General features: G+C 36.6%; 3 protein-coding genes across 4 annotated transcripts in view; 1 reads left to right on the forward strand and 2 right to left on the reverse strand.

The window, feature by feature from the left end:
- LOC122525009 overlaps window positions 1-17,418 on the forward strand; it is a gene marked incomplete at its 5' end in the record, with an annotated part of 59,848 nt that extends 42,430 nt beyond the window's left edge. The window contains 3 exons of the mRNA XM_043647539.1: window positions 16,656-16,859; window positions 16,931-17,083; window positions 17,185-17,418. Coding sequence (XP_043503474.1) covers window positions 16,656-16,859; window positions 16,931-17,083; window positions 17,185-17,352 — 525 coding nt within the window. The remainder of the gene's footprint in view (window positions 1-16,655; window positions 16,860-16,930; window positions 17,084-17,184) is intronic.
- On the reverse strand, window positions 1,885-5,316 carry LOC122525163 (S1 RNA-binding domain-containing protein 1). The gene is made up of 2 exons (XM_043647825.1): window positions 3,055-5,316; window positions 1,885-2,972 (listed from the first exon to the last, which is right to left on the reverse strand). The coding sequence occupies exons 1-2, from the start codon at window positions 5,113-5,115 to the stop codon at window positions 2,202-2,204; spliced, it is 2,832 nt and encodes a 943-aa protein (XP_043503760.1). The 5' UTR covers window positions 5,116-5,316; the 3' UTR covers window positions 1,885-2,201.
- Window positions 5,513-16,361, reverse strand: LOC122525164 (serine/threonine-protein kinase OSR1-like). 2 transcript variants are annotated; one of them, XM_043647827.1, is made up of 11 exons: window positions 15,797-16,361; window positions 13,937-14,068; window positions 10,742-11,223; window positions 9,794-9,906; window positions 9,456-9,706; window positions 9,146-9,311; window positions 8,370-8,605; window positions 8,165-8,279; window positions 7,831-8,093; window positions 7,437-7,623; window positions 5,513-7,349 (listed from the first exon to the last, which is right to left on the reverse strand). In XM_043647827.1, exons 1-11 carry the CDS (start codon window positions 15,844-15,846, stop codon window positions 7,272-7,274), a joined length of 2,073 nt encoding a protein of 690 aa, XP_043503762.1. In that variant the 5' UTR covers window positions 15,847-16,361; the 3' UTR covers window positions 5,513-7,271. The 2 variants fall into 2 exon arrangements, with proteins under 2 accessions (XP_043503762.1, XP_043503761.1); XM_043647826.1 differs by having other exon boundaries at window positions 9,137-9,311.
- Window position 17,419: the final 1 nt, after the last annotated feature.

Raw genomic sequence — 17,419 nt, forward strand, 5'->3', positions numbered from 1 at the left:
GACTATGAACCAAATCCAACGCCTTTGTTCGATTACGTTCAAAAAATGTTGAAATTGGTCTTGCCGTGGATCGATAAGGGACGAGGTGCTCGTCGAGTGGTTCTCATCGAGCGTACTTCCGTAAAACAGCTGATGCCTGAAAACCGGCGCCGCGACGTCTAGACGCCAGGGAAAAAGCACTAGCAGCGCGTTCGAATCGTCAGCAAAACACCCTCTGCACTTCCTGACGCAACCCTGACGCAACCCTGAACCAGAGAAAATAAACATCGCGTCCTAGACTAGACATAGAAAATAACAAGCCATTGTGTTTTAGACTTTCGACAAATATAATCATTGTCGACGGACGCTTTTACGAAATTACGCGATTGTTCTGAAGGATTAACTATTTACTTCTCTTTTCTTCTCGCAATCAGTCGAGCTCGTCCAATTTTCTCTTCGCCTCTTTGTGTATATTATTGCAGCCAAGATAGGGGAAAAAACAACTTCGTCTATTCCAATTTGAAAACATTTATCGTAGAGTTTTATATAAGCGCGCCACTTCTATATTCTATATTGAATTTTAATTAAACGTAGCGTTTATGAAATAATTTTCCTACTCGTTAACTCGTGCTAAAAATGCATTCCGGGTCACCTATTTTCATCTAAAAATCTCGAATGTCGATGCATCCTCGAGTAATATCGTTTTATCCTGAAAATAAATAAAAAGTTCGAGTAGTATTCGTTATACTTTATTCGAAGCTACGGCGTTTGCCTCTTGTAATATGCCATATGTACGCGGCGAGTAACGCGAAAAAGTTCTTACTTACGACCAAGTCTCCAAAATAGTAATAACAATAATTAAGTCATTTTTGATTGACGAATCATCGATTACTATGGTTTTCCAATAAACGCTACCTTATCTACAAAGCATTATTGCTTCGATAGCGTCTCGTTTAAAAAACATTATTCGATAATATACAAATTCGCAAGTCCTATATGCTGCGTGGGTTAAATAACATTTCATAGAGACCATAAATGGCATATCGTGTCGTTTAATACCCCCGGATCTTATTCCTGTCCATCGCGATATATAATTTTCTCGAACACCCCCCGTCTGGAATGAAATTATTTATGGACACGTCCCTAGAATCGTTTTTCCAGAGTAGAAATTACGCGAATAAAAAATGAACATGAGCAATGGAAAGAAAAAATGATAGAAAAAATGTAGCTCCTTACTGGTACGCCGTTAGACGAGAACTGGTGTATATTGATCGACGGCGGTCTGCAAAGACTCGATTCGAACGGTCAACCCTACCGTTCCGACGCATAACTCATAAATCCACTAAATCCTCTTCATCGAAATATTCCTCCAAATCCTGTTTTCGATAAATTCAACTTTTATCTCTATTGTTTTTTATTTAATTATTTCGCAATCTCTACAAAAGCCGAATAAAATGATATATATCAGCGCTGTCCAACTTCTCTTACTTCAAAACTAATTTTTCGTTAACTTTACACAGTTTTACGGGTTCATTAGGGCCATACACTGCAAGTAGTTAGATCCAATACTCAAATGTTTCCTTGGAAACGAAGGGAGAAATTTTATATGCACTCTTATATACCAGTTCGTTTTATATTAGATGGAAAAATACATTTTCTACAGTTTAATTACAACAACAAAAATTATAGAAAGAATACATATAGGTGGGCTGTAAAGTTTTCAGCTTTATGGTCTTTCGCATCTTGTTAATTCGCTGGCCAATTTTTCTTTTGCAAACATTTCGAGGGTTAAAGAAGTTGATCCAAAAATCAATGAATGTCGCGTCAAAAATTAATTTAACCCAAATTTTCATTTGTCCCTCATCGTTAACGACAGTAGGAATTCAAATAATACGTCGAATCGAATTATCGTAAATTAAACCAACCAATTTATTCTTCTGTAAAGATCAAATTAATAATATTTTGATTATACATATTTTTGTACTTAAAATTGATTGAAAAAGCTTTCAACTATGTAAAAAAATATCTTTTCTTCGATGTCTTCGCAAAGAATCAAAAAATAATCGATCTATGTATTTCTTTATAATAGCGCTGTCTAACTTTTCTTATTCCATCCTTGGACAATGCTGATATATATATAAATGAAAAGAAAAGTTAAGAAAATGAAAGAATTCGATGTTCGATTTTCTGCACAATCGATATAAAAAGTTTTGTTTATTCTTTTAAATAGTCCTTATTAATTCCAAGTTGAATCTATTGCGTCTGTGATCGACGTTGACGACTTTTACTTCCACGCGTTGACCTACGTAAAGTGTTTGGCCCTTACACAGTCTCGTAGGCATAAGACCATTGTTTTCTACCCCAACATCTACGAATACACCAAAGTGCGTAATGTTTCTAACTGCCCCGCTCAACAAAGTACCGTCAGTCAAGTCTTCGATGTTTCGCAAACAAGAACGAAACAAAGGACTTTGGAATTTCATTCTTATATCTTCGTCTTTTTTCGTTGTTAAACCTGTTTTAATAACTTCTAAGGTGTCCTCGTCCGTCTGAAATTTGTTGAGAAAATTCGGGCCGTCCTTTTCGACGAACGCTTTGATTGCTTCTATGAAAGACAAACTGCCTATTTCTTCTACGTTACATCCTGCCGATTTTATGAATTTATATGCTACAGGATACGATTCCGGATGAATCCAAGTTTGATCCAAAAAATTAAGAGATTCATTAATATCTTTGGATTTTTTTATTTTACTCCCAGCAACAACTACTGTTTCTGGTAGAATCCTTATAAATCCAGCACACTGTTCAAAAGTTGTATTGCCAATGCCTTTTACTCTCAAAATTTGTTGCCTGTTTAAAAATGGACCATGCTTATTCCTCCATTCTATGATGTTAGTCGCTCTAGATTGATTCAAACCAGCAACTTTTCTAAGAAGAGAATGGGAAGCCGTGTTGATATCGACGCCGACGAAACTCACTACTTCTGTAACAACCTAAAAAAACATAAATTATCCAATTGTCTTCATTTTAAAAGATACATCCGTGTTTTTTTAGATTAACCAATCGTATACTAACTTCATTCAACGATTGCATTAATTGCTTTTGGGGTAAATCGTGTTGATACATTCCTACCCCTAAATGTTTTGGTTCTACCTTCACCAGCTCGGCAAGCGGATCTTGTATACGTCTTGCGATTGAAATCGCAGAGATAACATTTGGATCGAGATTGTTAAACTCGAGTTTGGCTTCCGTACTACAGCTGTATATAGATGCTCCCGATTCGTCGACTATCGTGTAAGAAACGTCGAGTGGTTCAAAGGCTTTCGACTTAATTAAATTAGCAAGAAATCTTTCTGTTTCTCTGCATGCTGTACCATTGCCAAGTGCTATGACAGTACCATTGTATTTCCTGACTAAATCGATCAAAATTATACTCGATTTCTCTGAATTTTGCGTTTTTTTATGAGGATATATAATAGCAGTTTCTAAAACGTTGCCTTGCTCCGACACCACTGCTAATTTACATCCATGAGAAAAACCTGGATCTATACCTATTACAATTTTTCCTCGCACGGGAGGCGTTAAAAGCAACTGTTTAACATTGGTAGCAAATACTTCTATGGATGCACTTTCAGCTCTTTCTTTTAATTCGCTTCGTATTCTTCTAACTATTAACGGTTTAATAAACTTTTTAAACGCGTAGTCTATACTATCTCTCAATAACGTCAAATGTAAGTTGGATGCCTGAACTCCAGATTTGAAAAAAGTCATACAATAATCTTTAAATAAACCCACCAAACGATCGGGTATAAGGATTTTAACGGTAAGAACTTTTTGCGACTCTGCCCTATTAATAGCTAGAATTTGATATGGCTTAATATAACTTGTCTTACTCTTGAAATTCATATATATTTCATACTTTTCTTTATCTACGCTTTTCTCTACCTTTTTGTTTTTAGATGTATCCTTCGTTTTTAACGGCACTGTATGAATGTCCATAATAAATTCTTTTTCAAGCATTTTTACTTTGTCAAAGATAACTTTATGTTTACTAATTACATCTGCTATAATATGTACAATTCCTTCCTTTATTTGTTCCTCCGTTTGCAATCCTGTCTTTTCTTGATCGACTAATGAGAATAAAGAAGGAATTTCTCTCCCTTCTATAACTGCATTACTTATAGGACCTAGGCCAACCGATTTGGCCCTTTCTGCCAAGGATTGCTTAGACGTAACTTTAAACATGGAATAAATATGCTCTAAATCATCCTCAGATTTAGTAGATACTACTGCAGAGTGAATCTCTGGCGTCCACTTTCCTAATTTGTCAATAGCTTTAATAATCGTGTTAGCGCGACGTTTTATTGCATTGGCTTTATCGAAGCATTCTTTTGCAAATCTTAACTGATCCGCTTCCATACCACCTGTCATGTTTCTTCTATACCTTGCAATAAAAGGTATAGTATTTTCCTCTTGGAAAAGTTTAACAATATTTTGTGCTTGTTGTTTACCGATACCTTGTACTTCGCAAATGTAATCTACATTTGTCCATTCCACACATTCGCCACAAACTTTATTTATATCTATGTTTTTTTTTTCACGTTCGACCGATAAATCTTTCTCTAATTTTCTCTTTTTCGCATTAGAATTAGTCATTTGTGAGTCATCTTCATCTTTGATTGACCTTTTTAGATTCTTTACATCCATACATTTGTCTACTTCTTCCTTCGGAATTGCATCTTCATCATCATCATTTTCATCAACGTTTTCTTCCTTTTTTCTCTTTTTTCTTACATGAGCATTTCTTACTCTCTTACCTTTGTTCATTGTTGCCTTTTTATCATCTTTAACCGTAACGTTTTCTTTAACAACTTCCTTAACAATTTCTTTTTTTTCATCTTCGTCCTCATCGGAAGATGTAAATATCAATCTGCTTCGTTTATTCCGTAATGTTTCCTTCTTATCGACTAATTTTTTTCTTTTATCATTCTCTTCATCGGAAGATATGATTATAGGTTGGATTGGTTTATTCCTTAATTGTTTCCTTATACCTCTACATTCTTCCTGTTCACTTTCGTCTTCATCGGAAGATATTATTACAAGTTTTGATTGATTATTCCGCAATGATTTCTTCATATTTCCAAATCCCTTTTTAAAAATCGTCTAAACTTTATAATGTAACTGACATAAGTAAACACACATAAGCATGGACACTACTCTGGCGCGCGCGACGATTGTAGGTATTCGATATATCGCAAATTTCTATATGGCGCGATATTTTAAATCGCGAAGACGTAAATGAAAGATTTCAATAGTTTTACAAAATCATTTTTCGTGCATTTACTAGAAAGAGCAAAATTTTATTACGACTAATTGTAAGTCAATCGTTAATAAATCAAATATCATGTATAAAAAGAATTATATTGTTAATATTTGAAAATACTATAAAAATTAAGTACCACCTCCCCATTAAAGCATACTGTTCTTATATATTAAAAGTGACCGTAATAATGCAATGGAATAAAGCACAATATTTTTCATTGCTTAATATTCTTTGATATTAATACAAATAAATAACTTTTGATGTTGGTACATAATCAATCGTCGCACTTTGTTTGGCACCATTTCGATGATGCTGCAAATGATACGTCGCGGTAAGAAAATGTTTTTTAATTATGATAGAGATTGAACATTACATCTAAAAGCTTATGAATCGACAGCAAGTTTAATTTTCGGGGTGGGGATAAGGCACATGTATCATGATAATACAGTTACGCTAAAACATTCGGATTAAATTTAGTTCGAATCCTGAAATATAATGCGTGGTAAACCTAGAAACTACAAAATAGTGCCATGTTCGATAAAACTTATTTTTTCTGATTCTACTTTAGTTTATACATTATAATAATCATTATTATTATTATTGTTTTTGTCTTACAATTAATAATAATTATGCTCTTTTTTCCGTATGTTCTATAATAATTATCAAGCGTACAAGATACATCTGCCGTTTAACGAATAGAGAGTATTACATTCGTGACTTCAAAATTGGTAAAACGATTTCTTTTCTTTATATATATATTCCGAATAAAACTAAAATATATTATACCTTGCGTCTATGCAAGCTAAAATATCTTGGATTTTTTTGTTTGTATTTCGTAGTGAAAAAGAAACCTTGAAATAATAAACAGAATCTGATAATTATTTTTTGCATATTTCTCTTCTTTACTATATACAAGCCTGGTTGGATTCAAACTTATGTTACAAAATTCCATATTATATTAAGAATAATGTTAATCATAAATAACATATAACTCTGATTTCATATATTTTGTGGCAGGCTCACGTTGCGTAAAGGTGTCCATATATATATATAAATATATCTCCATCTACATCGATATATGTATATATATATATATTTCGTTTTTGTAAAAACGACTCAAGAAATAAAAGTCTTAAACCAGTTCTATCTAAAATCTTTAAAAATATGAATACATTATTGTAATTCTATTTAATTAAGTACAAAATGTGTTCTAGTACTTTTGAATCTTTGTGTAATATTTCATTGATTCTTCATCAAATATGATAATTAAAATGTAATAATTGGTATTTTGTACAGGACTTAATGACTTTAATGACACTATATTATAGCGCATCTTATACATCCTTTGTTGAATAAAGGAAGAAAGTTATATCAAATAAACAAATGAAACAATCAAGTACCTCAACTGATTTCACCCAATGAGTTATTCGTTATTTCAACTGCTACATTATTTCCAATGCGCGTAAATTCATTCAAATTTACATGAAACAATTAAGAGAAACAACGAACAAACTGGATCGCTAATATTTACATAAATTAAAATAATATGAATCGTTCTAGAATAACGTGAAGTTATAGCTTTTAGGGATTAGAATACGTCAAATTTGCAAGCCTTCGTGGATAATAATTGTGTGGATTGTGCCTTAATGCTTTACGTGAACATAAGATAGACATAAAAACTTTTTTCAAAGGTTCTTTGTCACTGGATGTACTATGATTAGGATGTACTATCTTGTAGGTTCTATGTCCTATGTGATCAAATTACCTGAAAAATCATAGCAACTGAAAAGAGTTATCCGCAAAAATATCAAAAACTAGAGCCATACGCGTAAGACTAATTCGCGGATGGTTTATACTGTACAATGTTTTTGTAGAATGATCAAACGATACAGCTATAGCTTTTGATCCTTTCTGCATCATATATCACGTAAGAGTATTATTCTGAAACTTCAGAATACTACAAAATTGTTTAATCCGTGATGGAGATCTGAGCGAATCCTATTAATGCTTTATCATCTGGTACTTCGTTGGCTGCATGACCAGAAATCTAAAACAAATAAAGGATAATTGTAAAGTTTTTTTTATTTCTAATCAAAACAATAATATAAACTAAGAAGAAACAATTTTATTTTACCAATGGAAATGTAACAGTCCGTAATTGCCCAGCACTGTCTATTAATTTTTGTAAATTTGATGCTATAACCACGATATCTTTTCCATCGACTAATAGCGCGCCGACTAGTTCGGCAGCAATGCCTTCGGCAGAATCAACTCCCACGGCAAACTCGAATCTGATGTCGTTTAGTTCACGTTTCTGATTACTAGAAAAAAATCAAATAAAAATAATATCGTAGATAATCCGATAAGTGTGTTGTTCAATATAAATTAATAGGATCGGGATGGAAGATGTATACTTTGATTTTTCTTCAAGAGTGAACTGAGTGTCTGGACGGCTGGAAGGATATTATGGGATATATAATAATATTAAAAAGTAAAATATTTAACGAAAGAACATATTTCATGCATACCGTAGTCTTAACACCAGATTTATAGGAACATTTTGCTCGGCAGCTTGTATAACGGCATGACTTGTTGCCGATTTAACTTGAGAATAAAATTCGTCTTGTTCAGGATCTTCTTCGCTACTTGCATTCTCTATTGTATTAACTGGTAACGCTTCTTTGCCTTCTTCACCACTAGATGCGCTATCTTCTTCTTCCGACGACCAAACCCATTCCCCTGTTACTGTTCTGTGTAAACGACCCGATGTACCTGGTTGTCTTTTCGATGCCTATTTTAAATTGTACATTGTATTTTGAGTATTAAGTAAATATACATCAAGTATTAAATAAAGAAAAATACCTTTTGCACTCTAGTTTCGAGACTTGGGCCTATAGCAACTAATGTTTGTTGCAAATATTTCTTGTCTTTTGCTTTTTTAAAAAAGGGATGTTTCAAAAGTTCTGTAGCAGTTGGTCTACGAGAAATGGATTTGGTAAATCGATATTGCTAATATCAATTCTATATGCATTTGATATTTCGCGCGAGTATACGTGCTTAGCCTTACCGTTTAGTTGGATCCTTTTGTAAACAATCGACGATCATTTTACGGAATGTTTTACCATACGCTTTATACTGATCTTTATCATCCGCCGCTGTATCTAAAGTTGGTGGATCGTTTTGTAAAGTGAGCATCAATACCTTCATCGGCGGATACTTGTGGTATGGAGCGGTACCGCTTGCCATTTCAATAGCAGTGATACCGAGCGACCAAATATCTGCTTTAAAATCATAACCATGGTCCTGCAAATAAATATGCATATCATAATTGCTTTTACGATAAGTCTATTAAAAAAGATAGACAACATTTAAAAAAAGCGTGCTTTTCGAAAAGACGCGAGAACGCGGCGGCATAACTCGAACAACTAATATTGCAAGCATTTTTAACGACAATTGTCCAAAAGATATATATATGCATTCGTCAAATGCATATATGACGCGTGCAAGCGCTTAGCTTTTTAAATATGCGCTTTATTTAAGCCATTCAAAATAGTGAAATATTTTAGAGAAATATTTATATTCTTTAACCAAACGTTAACAATCATTGGTAGTAACAACTTCATGCAAGAAGTGTAACGTATAAGGATATTTGTTATATTTTATTAACTTGTAAACGAAAAAGCATTTAATATTTGAACTTAATCGAAGCATAATGTGTTTGGATCAATAATAAACCGTACATTTGTATCTTAGCACTTGTTTATGCCAATATTAATGCAACAGAAAATATGTAGACACAGAAAATGCAGGCTAAGAAGTTGTAGTGTTACTTTCCTCTCTCACCTGCTCCATGACCTCGGGTGCCATCCAACATGGCGTTCCCACAAAAGTATGCCTAACTTTTTGTCTGCTTAGATCTCTTCCTGTAGCGAGCCAAGCACTGACACCAAAATCAGCTATCTGTACAGTACCATCTTCTCCTAGTAGGATATTACCCGCTTTTATGTCCCTAATATTGTTTTGTTTGTTTTGTTAAAAGTCATATACTAGTCCATTACTATTTTTTATATAATTATATTCCCATTCAATTATACCAGATCGCAAAGGTTCAAATTGTTTGAATAAATGAAAAAGAATATTAACAAAGTGATACCTGTGTATTTGACCATTGCTGTGAAAATATTCAAGACCTTTTAGGACTTCTCGAAGTACAGTAGCAATTGTAGCTTCATCGAATACTCCATGTTTGCAGTTGGTGGTTCTGGTTTTATGTTTGATTATATCCAACAGAGATCCACCTTCTAGTAGTCTTAGAACAAGCCAAAGTTCTTCTTTTACGACAAATGACGTATAGTAAGTTACAACATTTTCGTGGTTGCAAGAAGACATTGCTTGTATCTCTTTCTGTTCAAACAGATAAATATCATTGTAATGAAAGAATACTTGAATATAAGTATATAGTAATTATTAGGTAATTAAAAATATTCTTACCAATAATTCGTCCATACTGGTATTCCATTTTTCTAGATTTATTCTCTTTATAGCACATTTTTCTTGGCGTGGAATACAAAATGCTGCGTGAACTACCGCAGTGGCCCCAACACCTTTAAATATCAATTACGATACTTTATTCTCTACACACGAAAATAACATATAACAAATAATCTCAAATTTAAAAATAAAGTTAAAGAGCGATAACAAGTTCGTGATTGATGTCAGCTGTACAAATAGTATATGATAAACATTCAATGAATCTTTTACGTAAAGAGAATAAGAAACGAAGCAAAATACGCGATCGATGCGAACCATTTAGGTTAGAATCTATATATATATATATATATATATAGCATATATAGCATATATAGCATATATAGAATATATACAGCATATATAGCAGTACAGTACAATATTCACAAAAAAGGAAGGAGTACGAGGAAAGAGAGACAACCACGAGATTACGAGCATACCTAAAAGATGGAATCACAGAAGGAAAAAGAGAGAGAGAGAGAGATGTTTTACGTACACGATGCACCAAAGAAAAAGAGACGGAGCTGAAAAGGAAGAAGAAGAATTTGTTATCACGGAGGAGCCGGTTAGGATCTCACTTTTGGAGAATGGCGTTCCAGAAAAGACAGAGAAAATTTGTAGAAAATAACTGGAACACGTTGATCGAGTGTTGTTAAATACCCTCGAGCATTTATGTCAATACCGTTGTTGTTTCAGTCATTTGGTGAAATTATTGGGGGATGATAAAATTTTCAATGGAAAAGAGACGGAGTGAAGGGGAGGAGCGGGAGAGAAAGAGAGAGCAGAGAATCACAGGCGACCGGCTCGAATTGTGAAAGATTTCTTTGGACGACAGTGGTTAGATCGTAGGATTTGTAGAAGGACAAAGGGATAGCGGAGGGGAACGGAAATTACGACGTGGTAGTTACTCACCGATAACCTCTTTGAGCTCGTAGTCGTCCTTGGTGTTCGGCCAGCCTTGCACGACCGCGGTTGAGCTCGCAGACGCCATTTTGTTAGCCAGTGCCGTGCCAAGGCGCGCGTGCTTGCTGGCAGCTCTGGCGCCCCTATGGAATAACGAGGCGCCGCCTCCGCTCTCGGCTACGAGTTTTCCACCACCACCGAGCCGAGCGGCACGCGCCGCCGCCTGAGCTCTGAAGCCACCGCTGACGATACTACTACTACCACTACTCTTTTTACTATTGTTGTTTTTGTTGTTATTGTTGTTGTTGTTGTTGTTATTGTTGTTGAAAAGAACGCTCGATAAGACGGTCGAAAGGACTCGTTGCGAGTCCGTTGGCTGCGACCCTTCTTCGCTAGTCGACGTGGATAATTTAGTAGGAGTCGTCGAATGAAGGGATCTTTGTCGAAATATTCCAGAGGGACAGGACGGCAGGACGTCCGGCGAGATTTTCCTGTTGAAAATGTTCACTCGCGCTCTGATATCGTTTGCGCAATCATGTATGCAAAGATAAAGGATTAGAACAGATTATCTTTACGCGTTGAAACCGAACAAATGTTGTCTTTTATGCTTTTAGGAAGATAAGGCTTACGGTTGCTTCGTCGCCGTTTATCGAACAAAGACTTAATTACAAATGTCCCATTAATATTTTCCCTAAATATACATATTACTTCTTATATCCTTTTACGATAACATTTTGTTTTTTAGCAAAGAAAAGCGCGTAGAAAAAAACATTTATCGAGCACCAATTACGCGTAATTGCGAGAAACAAATGCGTCCTACGCTAAACTCGTTTCGATTCATTGAAACGATTGAGGTTTTTCAGGGAACCGAATCATCGACTGTGCCAGCGCGTATGCCTAAATTAATTGTACACACAAACAAACGGTTGCGTATCATTTATTCGGGATCAATCGAATCATATATGATTACGCCATGTAACCGTTTCTGAAGCATTTCTTTTTAATTGATCATTTTAATAAAACGTTGTTAAAGGATTCTCAAATAACGAAGGGGAACGAAACGTTAGAGCTACTTTCGATTCGAATAAAAACAAGATGTTTCAACTTACGCACGAATCGATTCTGTCTATCTCTCTCTCTCTCTCTCTCTTTCCTTTTTTTCGTATTCTTGTTTTACAAGAAGATATTTATCAGACTCAAGTACCGCAGTCTGGCGCGTTCGATCGAATACTAGTGCGCATTCGTTCTTTCGGTAAAACTCTTTGCGTCGTACGACTAATAATCCTACTCCGTCTGTCAAACTTTATCAAGAATCCCGCCACTATTCTTGGCCCCATGTTATTGGCCATGACATAGTGCACCGTTTATTTTGACAGCTCGCTATTGGTCACGAAGTGCAATCGTTAATCGTTTCGCCTTCAAAATCGTATGTACATGTTTTGAATATGAGAAAAAAACAAGAACAAACAAATCTATAATTGCTTCCTAATATAATTGGGTATATGAAATATAAACAAATGATGAACATTCGTCGGCAGACCTTTTAATCCGTAAGACAGGGATTTCCTATCGTACTAATTGTACGAGCGAAAATAATTTCAACTAAATGGGAGTACCCACGCCTACGACTATTACGACAAGAGAGAGATAAAATACGAAATAAATAGAATAGAAGAGTAAGAACGCAAAATACACAAAAAGAGAGAGAGAGAATAAAATTGGGGTTAGGTCGATAAGATACGACGAGCGATTACAATTTTTCAATGAACGTTACGTTATTATTATGTTAATCGATATCGCATAATTTTTTGCAGAAAAATTTTGGAATAAAGTAATTGCAAAAATAACTCCTTCGAACTATATTACGTATATATATATATATATATATATATATAATAATACGGAGGAACCTTAAAGGATCGATACCTCCGTTCTAATCGATCGCGATGCAACCTCGAGCGTCGAAGCGGGAAATTTGAAATAAAAGTAAAAGAATTAATCGGTTTGATAATCTTGAAACGCGTTACTCGAAGTCAAATTGTTTCGTCTCTTTGTTGAATTAATTTCCTAGAACTAATTACAAAGTCTCAAGGCTCGAACGTTCAAACTTAATTACTCTCCGACTCTCGCTATTCGTCTCTTCCTTTTTGCTAGCCACCGTCCCCATCCGAGTCTTCCTTTCGAGCACGTTGTAAGACGTAACCCAAGCGTGTAGGTGGCTTGAAAAAATATTGAAAAATGACGCTCGACTGGACCTCGACGAGTTGGATTTATGAACGATATCGGTGGTGTCGATAGCGACACAGATATCTATGTTCGTTTCGCATTTCGCAAATCTCCTGTAAATCGTCCAGTCGCAATCCTACCGATTTAATTAATGTCAATCGATCCGCGGATATAAACGTTCGACGCGTCAGATGCCACCGCAACGTTATCTCTGATTTTCTCTCTATTTGTACAGGAATTTTATTTTAACCTTTAGCATCTCCTCTCTAACGCAAATAGGTATGATTTTCCCTCTCGAAACGATACCTTCTCTGGTATATAATCTGCACGACTTTTACCTTGATTTTACAAAAGGTTTGCGACTACTACGGTTACCATCATGATTTATATACTCCACGAGATGCCGAGGATGTACGGAAAACTATTTTTAGTAAGTTGTTTGACTGTTTTCTCTAATCATCTCTAATCAGGAAGGCTCGCGTAAACATATTTTAGGAGTGCAAGAAGCACGTTTCTAAGTAAAGCAACAACACCGAAATAGAAGCAGGCGCGATGTTTCTTACGAAGCGCTAATGAAATTCTCGCGAGCGATTTTTTTCCGATTACACAACTGTTCTTTCGTCGAATGACTTAGTTTTGATGATTTCAATGCTGTCAGGAAAGCAAAAGAGAGTTAGAGAGAGAATCGGTCCTCCCCTCTTCGCCCTGTTCGTCGAAAACGATGGGAACGAGATCGCGTGACGAGTTTACGAACGATTCGTTTAGCTCGTTAAGGCTCATAGACTTACCGAACTTTAAAGCTATGGCTCTTACTTAAAGCCTCTTCGAATATAACGAATAGTTTTATATCATTTTTGGTCGTTTCTTTCTTTTTTCCTTTCTCTTTCGTTTCCTTACGCAACGATAACTGTTCGTTTGAATAGAATAAAAGTAAGCAAATAAAAGTAAAGAGGAGTATGAGAAACACCGTGTACTCACCTGTTCCTGCCGAGTACCAAAGTCGTGAGGAATCTGTTATCTTGAAATTTGAGCTGCTCCTCCTCCGGCGATATCGGCGCCGTGGCATCCAGTGCACCGGACTTGCGTTGCCTCATAATGTTATCTACGACGCTGCAAACGGACGTGCGTGCTCGTTAGGCGGGTTACAGCTCGCAAGGCGTTTACCGATTCTCCTCGATTTCGATTTTTAATATACGTTTCAAAGTCGTTCCAAAGTCGTTCCAACGTCGTTAACGTTTATCTTTCAACTTGGATCGTTTGGAAAGAATTAATTGCCGAGAAACTTTTCGATAAGGAAAAATCGGGGATCCTAGGATTGTAGTAATAACGTCTTATGGCGTCTTATTACTGCAATCCTAGGGCCACGAAGGAAGCCACGTAAAATCCCCGCTTGCGAGCGTGTGGAATATTTCTAAATTGGCGGTCGGTCGATTGTCACCTAAATACCTAAATGGAATAATTGGAGCTGGATTGGCCTTACGGACTATTTTTAGCCACCGCCAAGGGGTAAGCCCTCTAACGTTGGCTAAAAATAATCTTATCGCGAATTTGCCGTCCCTTCTTTCGAGTCAATGGTCCGTCGTACGTTTTTCACCGATCGGCTAGTAACCTCTTTGTCTTTTTTTTTTTCTATCATTTACGCCAAGAAACCTAGAATTTTTCGAACGAAACGAGCGCGTTAAAATATCTTTCAATGTTTAAAAATGCGATTAACGCGTATAAATTCGTCTCCCTACTTCTCCTTTTCTCATTATATTATGCTCTAAGTACATTATCAAACAGTAAGACCGATTTCGAGACCATCGCATTTTTCGAAAAATCGAAAGTTCTCCTTTGGTTTCTTTCGCGTAACCAAGTATTTAGGTTAAATATTTCATTTACAGGCCAGGATGACGATTTTCACTTAATTTCCTTACCGGCGCCGTTTTCCTCCCACGTTCGTGTTCCGTCAGAGACTCTAATTTTCGAGCCTCGACGAGAGAAAATCATTCCGTCCCACGAAATTTGACGTACGCCTCTCGTCCGTCTACGTACACACTATTCTATTTCATTAAATACAATGAAATTTATATCCAAATGCTCTTGTCAATTTATTACCACTTGGAAAATAAGTCGTGGCGTATTTGTTCTTCTTCTTATTTTCATACGCACCCGCGAGAGTTAAATGCATAACTATTAGTCATAGATCGATCATACGTGCGATCATCCAACGAGCACATTTATGAGTACATTTGAACAAACACGTCCACGTGTGTATTTTCCTACGATCCGCAATTGTTCTAAATGGAATAACTAGACATGGTCCCGTGCTCGTACCGTTCCAATTTACTCATTCTACTAATCTATTACCGTATATCGAAGAACGAAAAAGAAGGGATTTTCGGCAAATTTTAAACGAGTTTGACGAGTTTGAAAAACTTGGCTACGAGAGTTAGACGGAGTTTTTTTTTATTTCATCTTAACGACTAGGATAATGAATTTGAGCACTTTTATACCGGAAAGAATGGAATTTGCATAAGGGACAAGGAAATGAAAAGAAAGAAAAGGAACAAATTTGGAGCGTTGGCACGATGCTTCGACTTTGTCTAATGGCGCTCTTCGTCAATGAAACCTCTGGTCAGGCGGTCGAGGGTCAATTGGTTATTAACTCGGGCAGGAATAATGACCATTAAGCCGTTTCACTGTCATGAAAATCATCGCTGCTAACGGAAAAAGGTTGCGTTCGCGCCTGATATTGGATCGATATTAATTCGTAGTTGGATCGTAGTTGGATCGTAGTTGGTAAAAGGCGAGCTCCAATTGTAAAATACATAGGTGTAAATATTTCGTGCATCTCACCTGACGGGTGTCGACTTTAAAGTTCCGTTTGCGCAAAGATCGGTTGCCATGGCATCGTCGTCGTCGTCGTCGTCGTCGATATCAATAACGACTGCTTACGCTGTCTTATGCTAAGTCGCGAGATACCGAACTACCGCGACGGACCGAACAGATACAAATTCCGAAGTAGATGTAAGTTCGTCGTCGACTGAACTATGTCAGACGGGAGCGCACTTCTCAATTGAATAAGTACCTTCTAGTCACGGACCGAGGAGTGCGCTTCTCGCGGCGAATGCGCACCGCACCGCTCCTATGCGCTCTTCGAAAACAGGCCCCACAGAAATGACACCAACAACCAAAGAAAACCTTACTTGTCGCGTCGATAGATCGTCGTCGCTACGAAGCCAATGCGCGAATTAAGCGAGAGTCGCGGGGAACAATAATTTATATCGTACGACATGGGGCACGTTGACTCAATCAGGGCTGACCTTGTCTGCCGAGCCAAGTCTGATTTTCAGAAACCGATTAACGTTTATCGTCGAGAAGACGTCATTTCGAAAACAATCTCCGCTCGAGTTCCTGCCTTTGTACAATATATTAAACGATAGAAAAGCATATTAGTAAGCGATTATCGTTCGTCTTTAGTTAGGAAATATTTTTTCTCTAATATCGCTTTCGATTTCGTTCTTTCGTTTAAGGCGCAATATCGGATAGATGATTCACATCAACTTCGCTCCCACTCGATAAAACGACTCCCTACCCTCCCCATGCGCGAATGATGACGACGTTTCATAGAGTTTTATAGAGCCAAGTCAGATCCGTGCCAGCCGACCGACACGAAACTTCGACTTTAATTTTACAATTTCGCTTTTTTCAACAGCTCGTCGAATTGCTCGTGCTCGCACACGATTCTACGGCACTTTACGAGAAGCTCAATTTCACCAAGATCTTCGAGAGCAACTTGCGCAACAACCTTCCCGTTTTACGAGACTTTTCTTATCTACCGGAAGAATACAACAATGAAGAATTCGAAAGACCAACAAACTTTGGAGAACTCGACCGACAGAATAGAAATTTAATGCCTGTAATTCTCTTATCAAACTCTTAAAGACTCTTTTTATTATTTCTTTCCTTTGACTTACTCTTTTTCGTTAGGAATATCGAAACCTCTGCGAAACCGTGACCAGAAGAGTAGAGTTCAACGATGAAAATTACGAATATCAACCGCCTCATTATCACGAAGTCTACTGCAAGAGTTACTCGCTTCTCGATCGAGCATCCGAACGAACAACGCGATCATCCAAACAGGTTGCATTTATAATGCATTTAAAGTTATATTTAAGTCGTCTATCTATCGACGACCTACGTAATATCGTTCAATTGTCTATACGCTTGCATACGTGTTTCAGAAATGTGCACATCCTGGCTTTCATTGCGTACAAAGGAGTAGGACCCTCTTCTTAGTCAGACGCGGCTGGGACAGCGATTGTTGGGAACCTTTCACCAAAGAAATTGCTGGTGGTTGCGATTGCATGTGGCCGGTCTCTTTACTCGGTGATATCGCTGCTCACTATTAATTTTCATCGACGATGGAAAATGTAGCGCCAATTATAACGCATTGAATAAAATTTCTTCAGATCAAAG

Source organism: Polistes fuscatus, unplaced genomic scaffold (genome assembly GCF_010416935.1).
Source record: "Polistes fuscatus isolate 324 unplaced genomic scaffold, CU_Pfus_HIC Scaffold8, whole genome shotgun sequence".
NCBI classification, from domain to species: Eukaryota; Metazoa; Arthropoda; class Insecta; order Hymenoptera; family Vespidae; genus Polistes; species Polistes fuscatus.

Excerpts from the sequence above, each read along its gene's own strand:
- LOC122525163 (XM_043647825.1), bottom strand. The coding sequence starts at position 5,115 with ATGAAGAAATCATTGCGGAATAATCAATCAAAACTTGTAATAATATCT. Across the intron at positions 2,973-3,054 it reads TAATGCAATCGTTGAATGAA|GTTGTTACAGAAGTAGTGAG; the intron begins GTTAGTATACGA and ends ATGTTTTTTTAG.
- LOC122525164 (XM_043647826.1), bottom strand. The coding sequence starts at position 15,846 with ATGGCAACCGATCTTTGCGCAAACGGAACTTTAAAGTCGACACCCGTC. Across the intron at positions 14,069-15,796 it reads TTAAAGTCGACACCCGTCAG|CGTCGTAGATAACATTATGA; the intron begins GTGAGATGCACG and ends GTCCGTTTGCAG. Across the intron at positions 7,350-7,436 it reads GGACTGTTACATTTCCATTG|ATTTCTGGTCATGCAGCCAA; the intron begins GTAAAATAAAAT and ends TATTTGTTTTAG.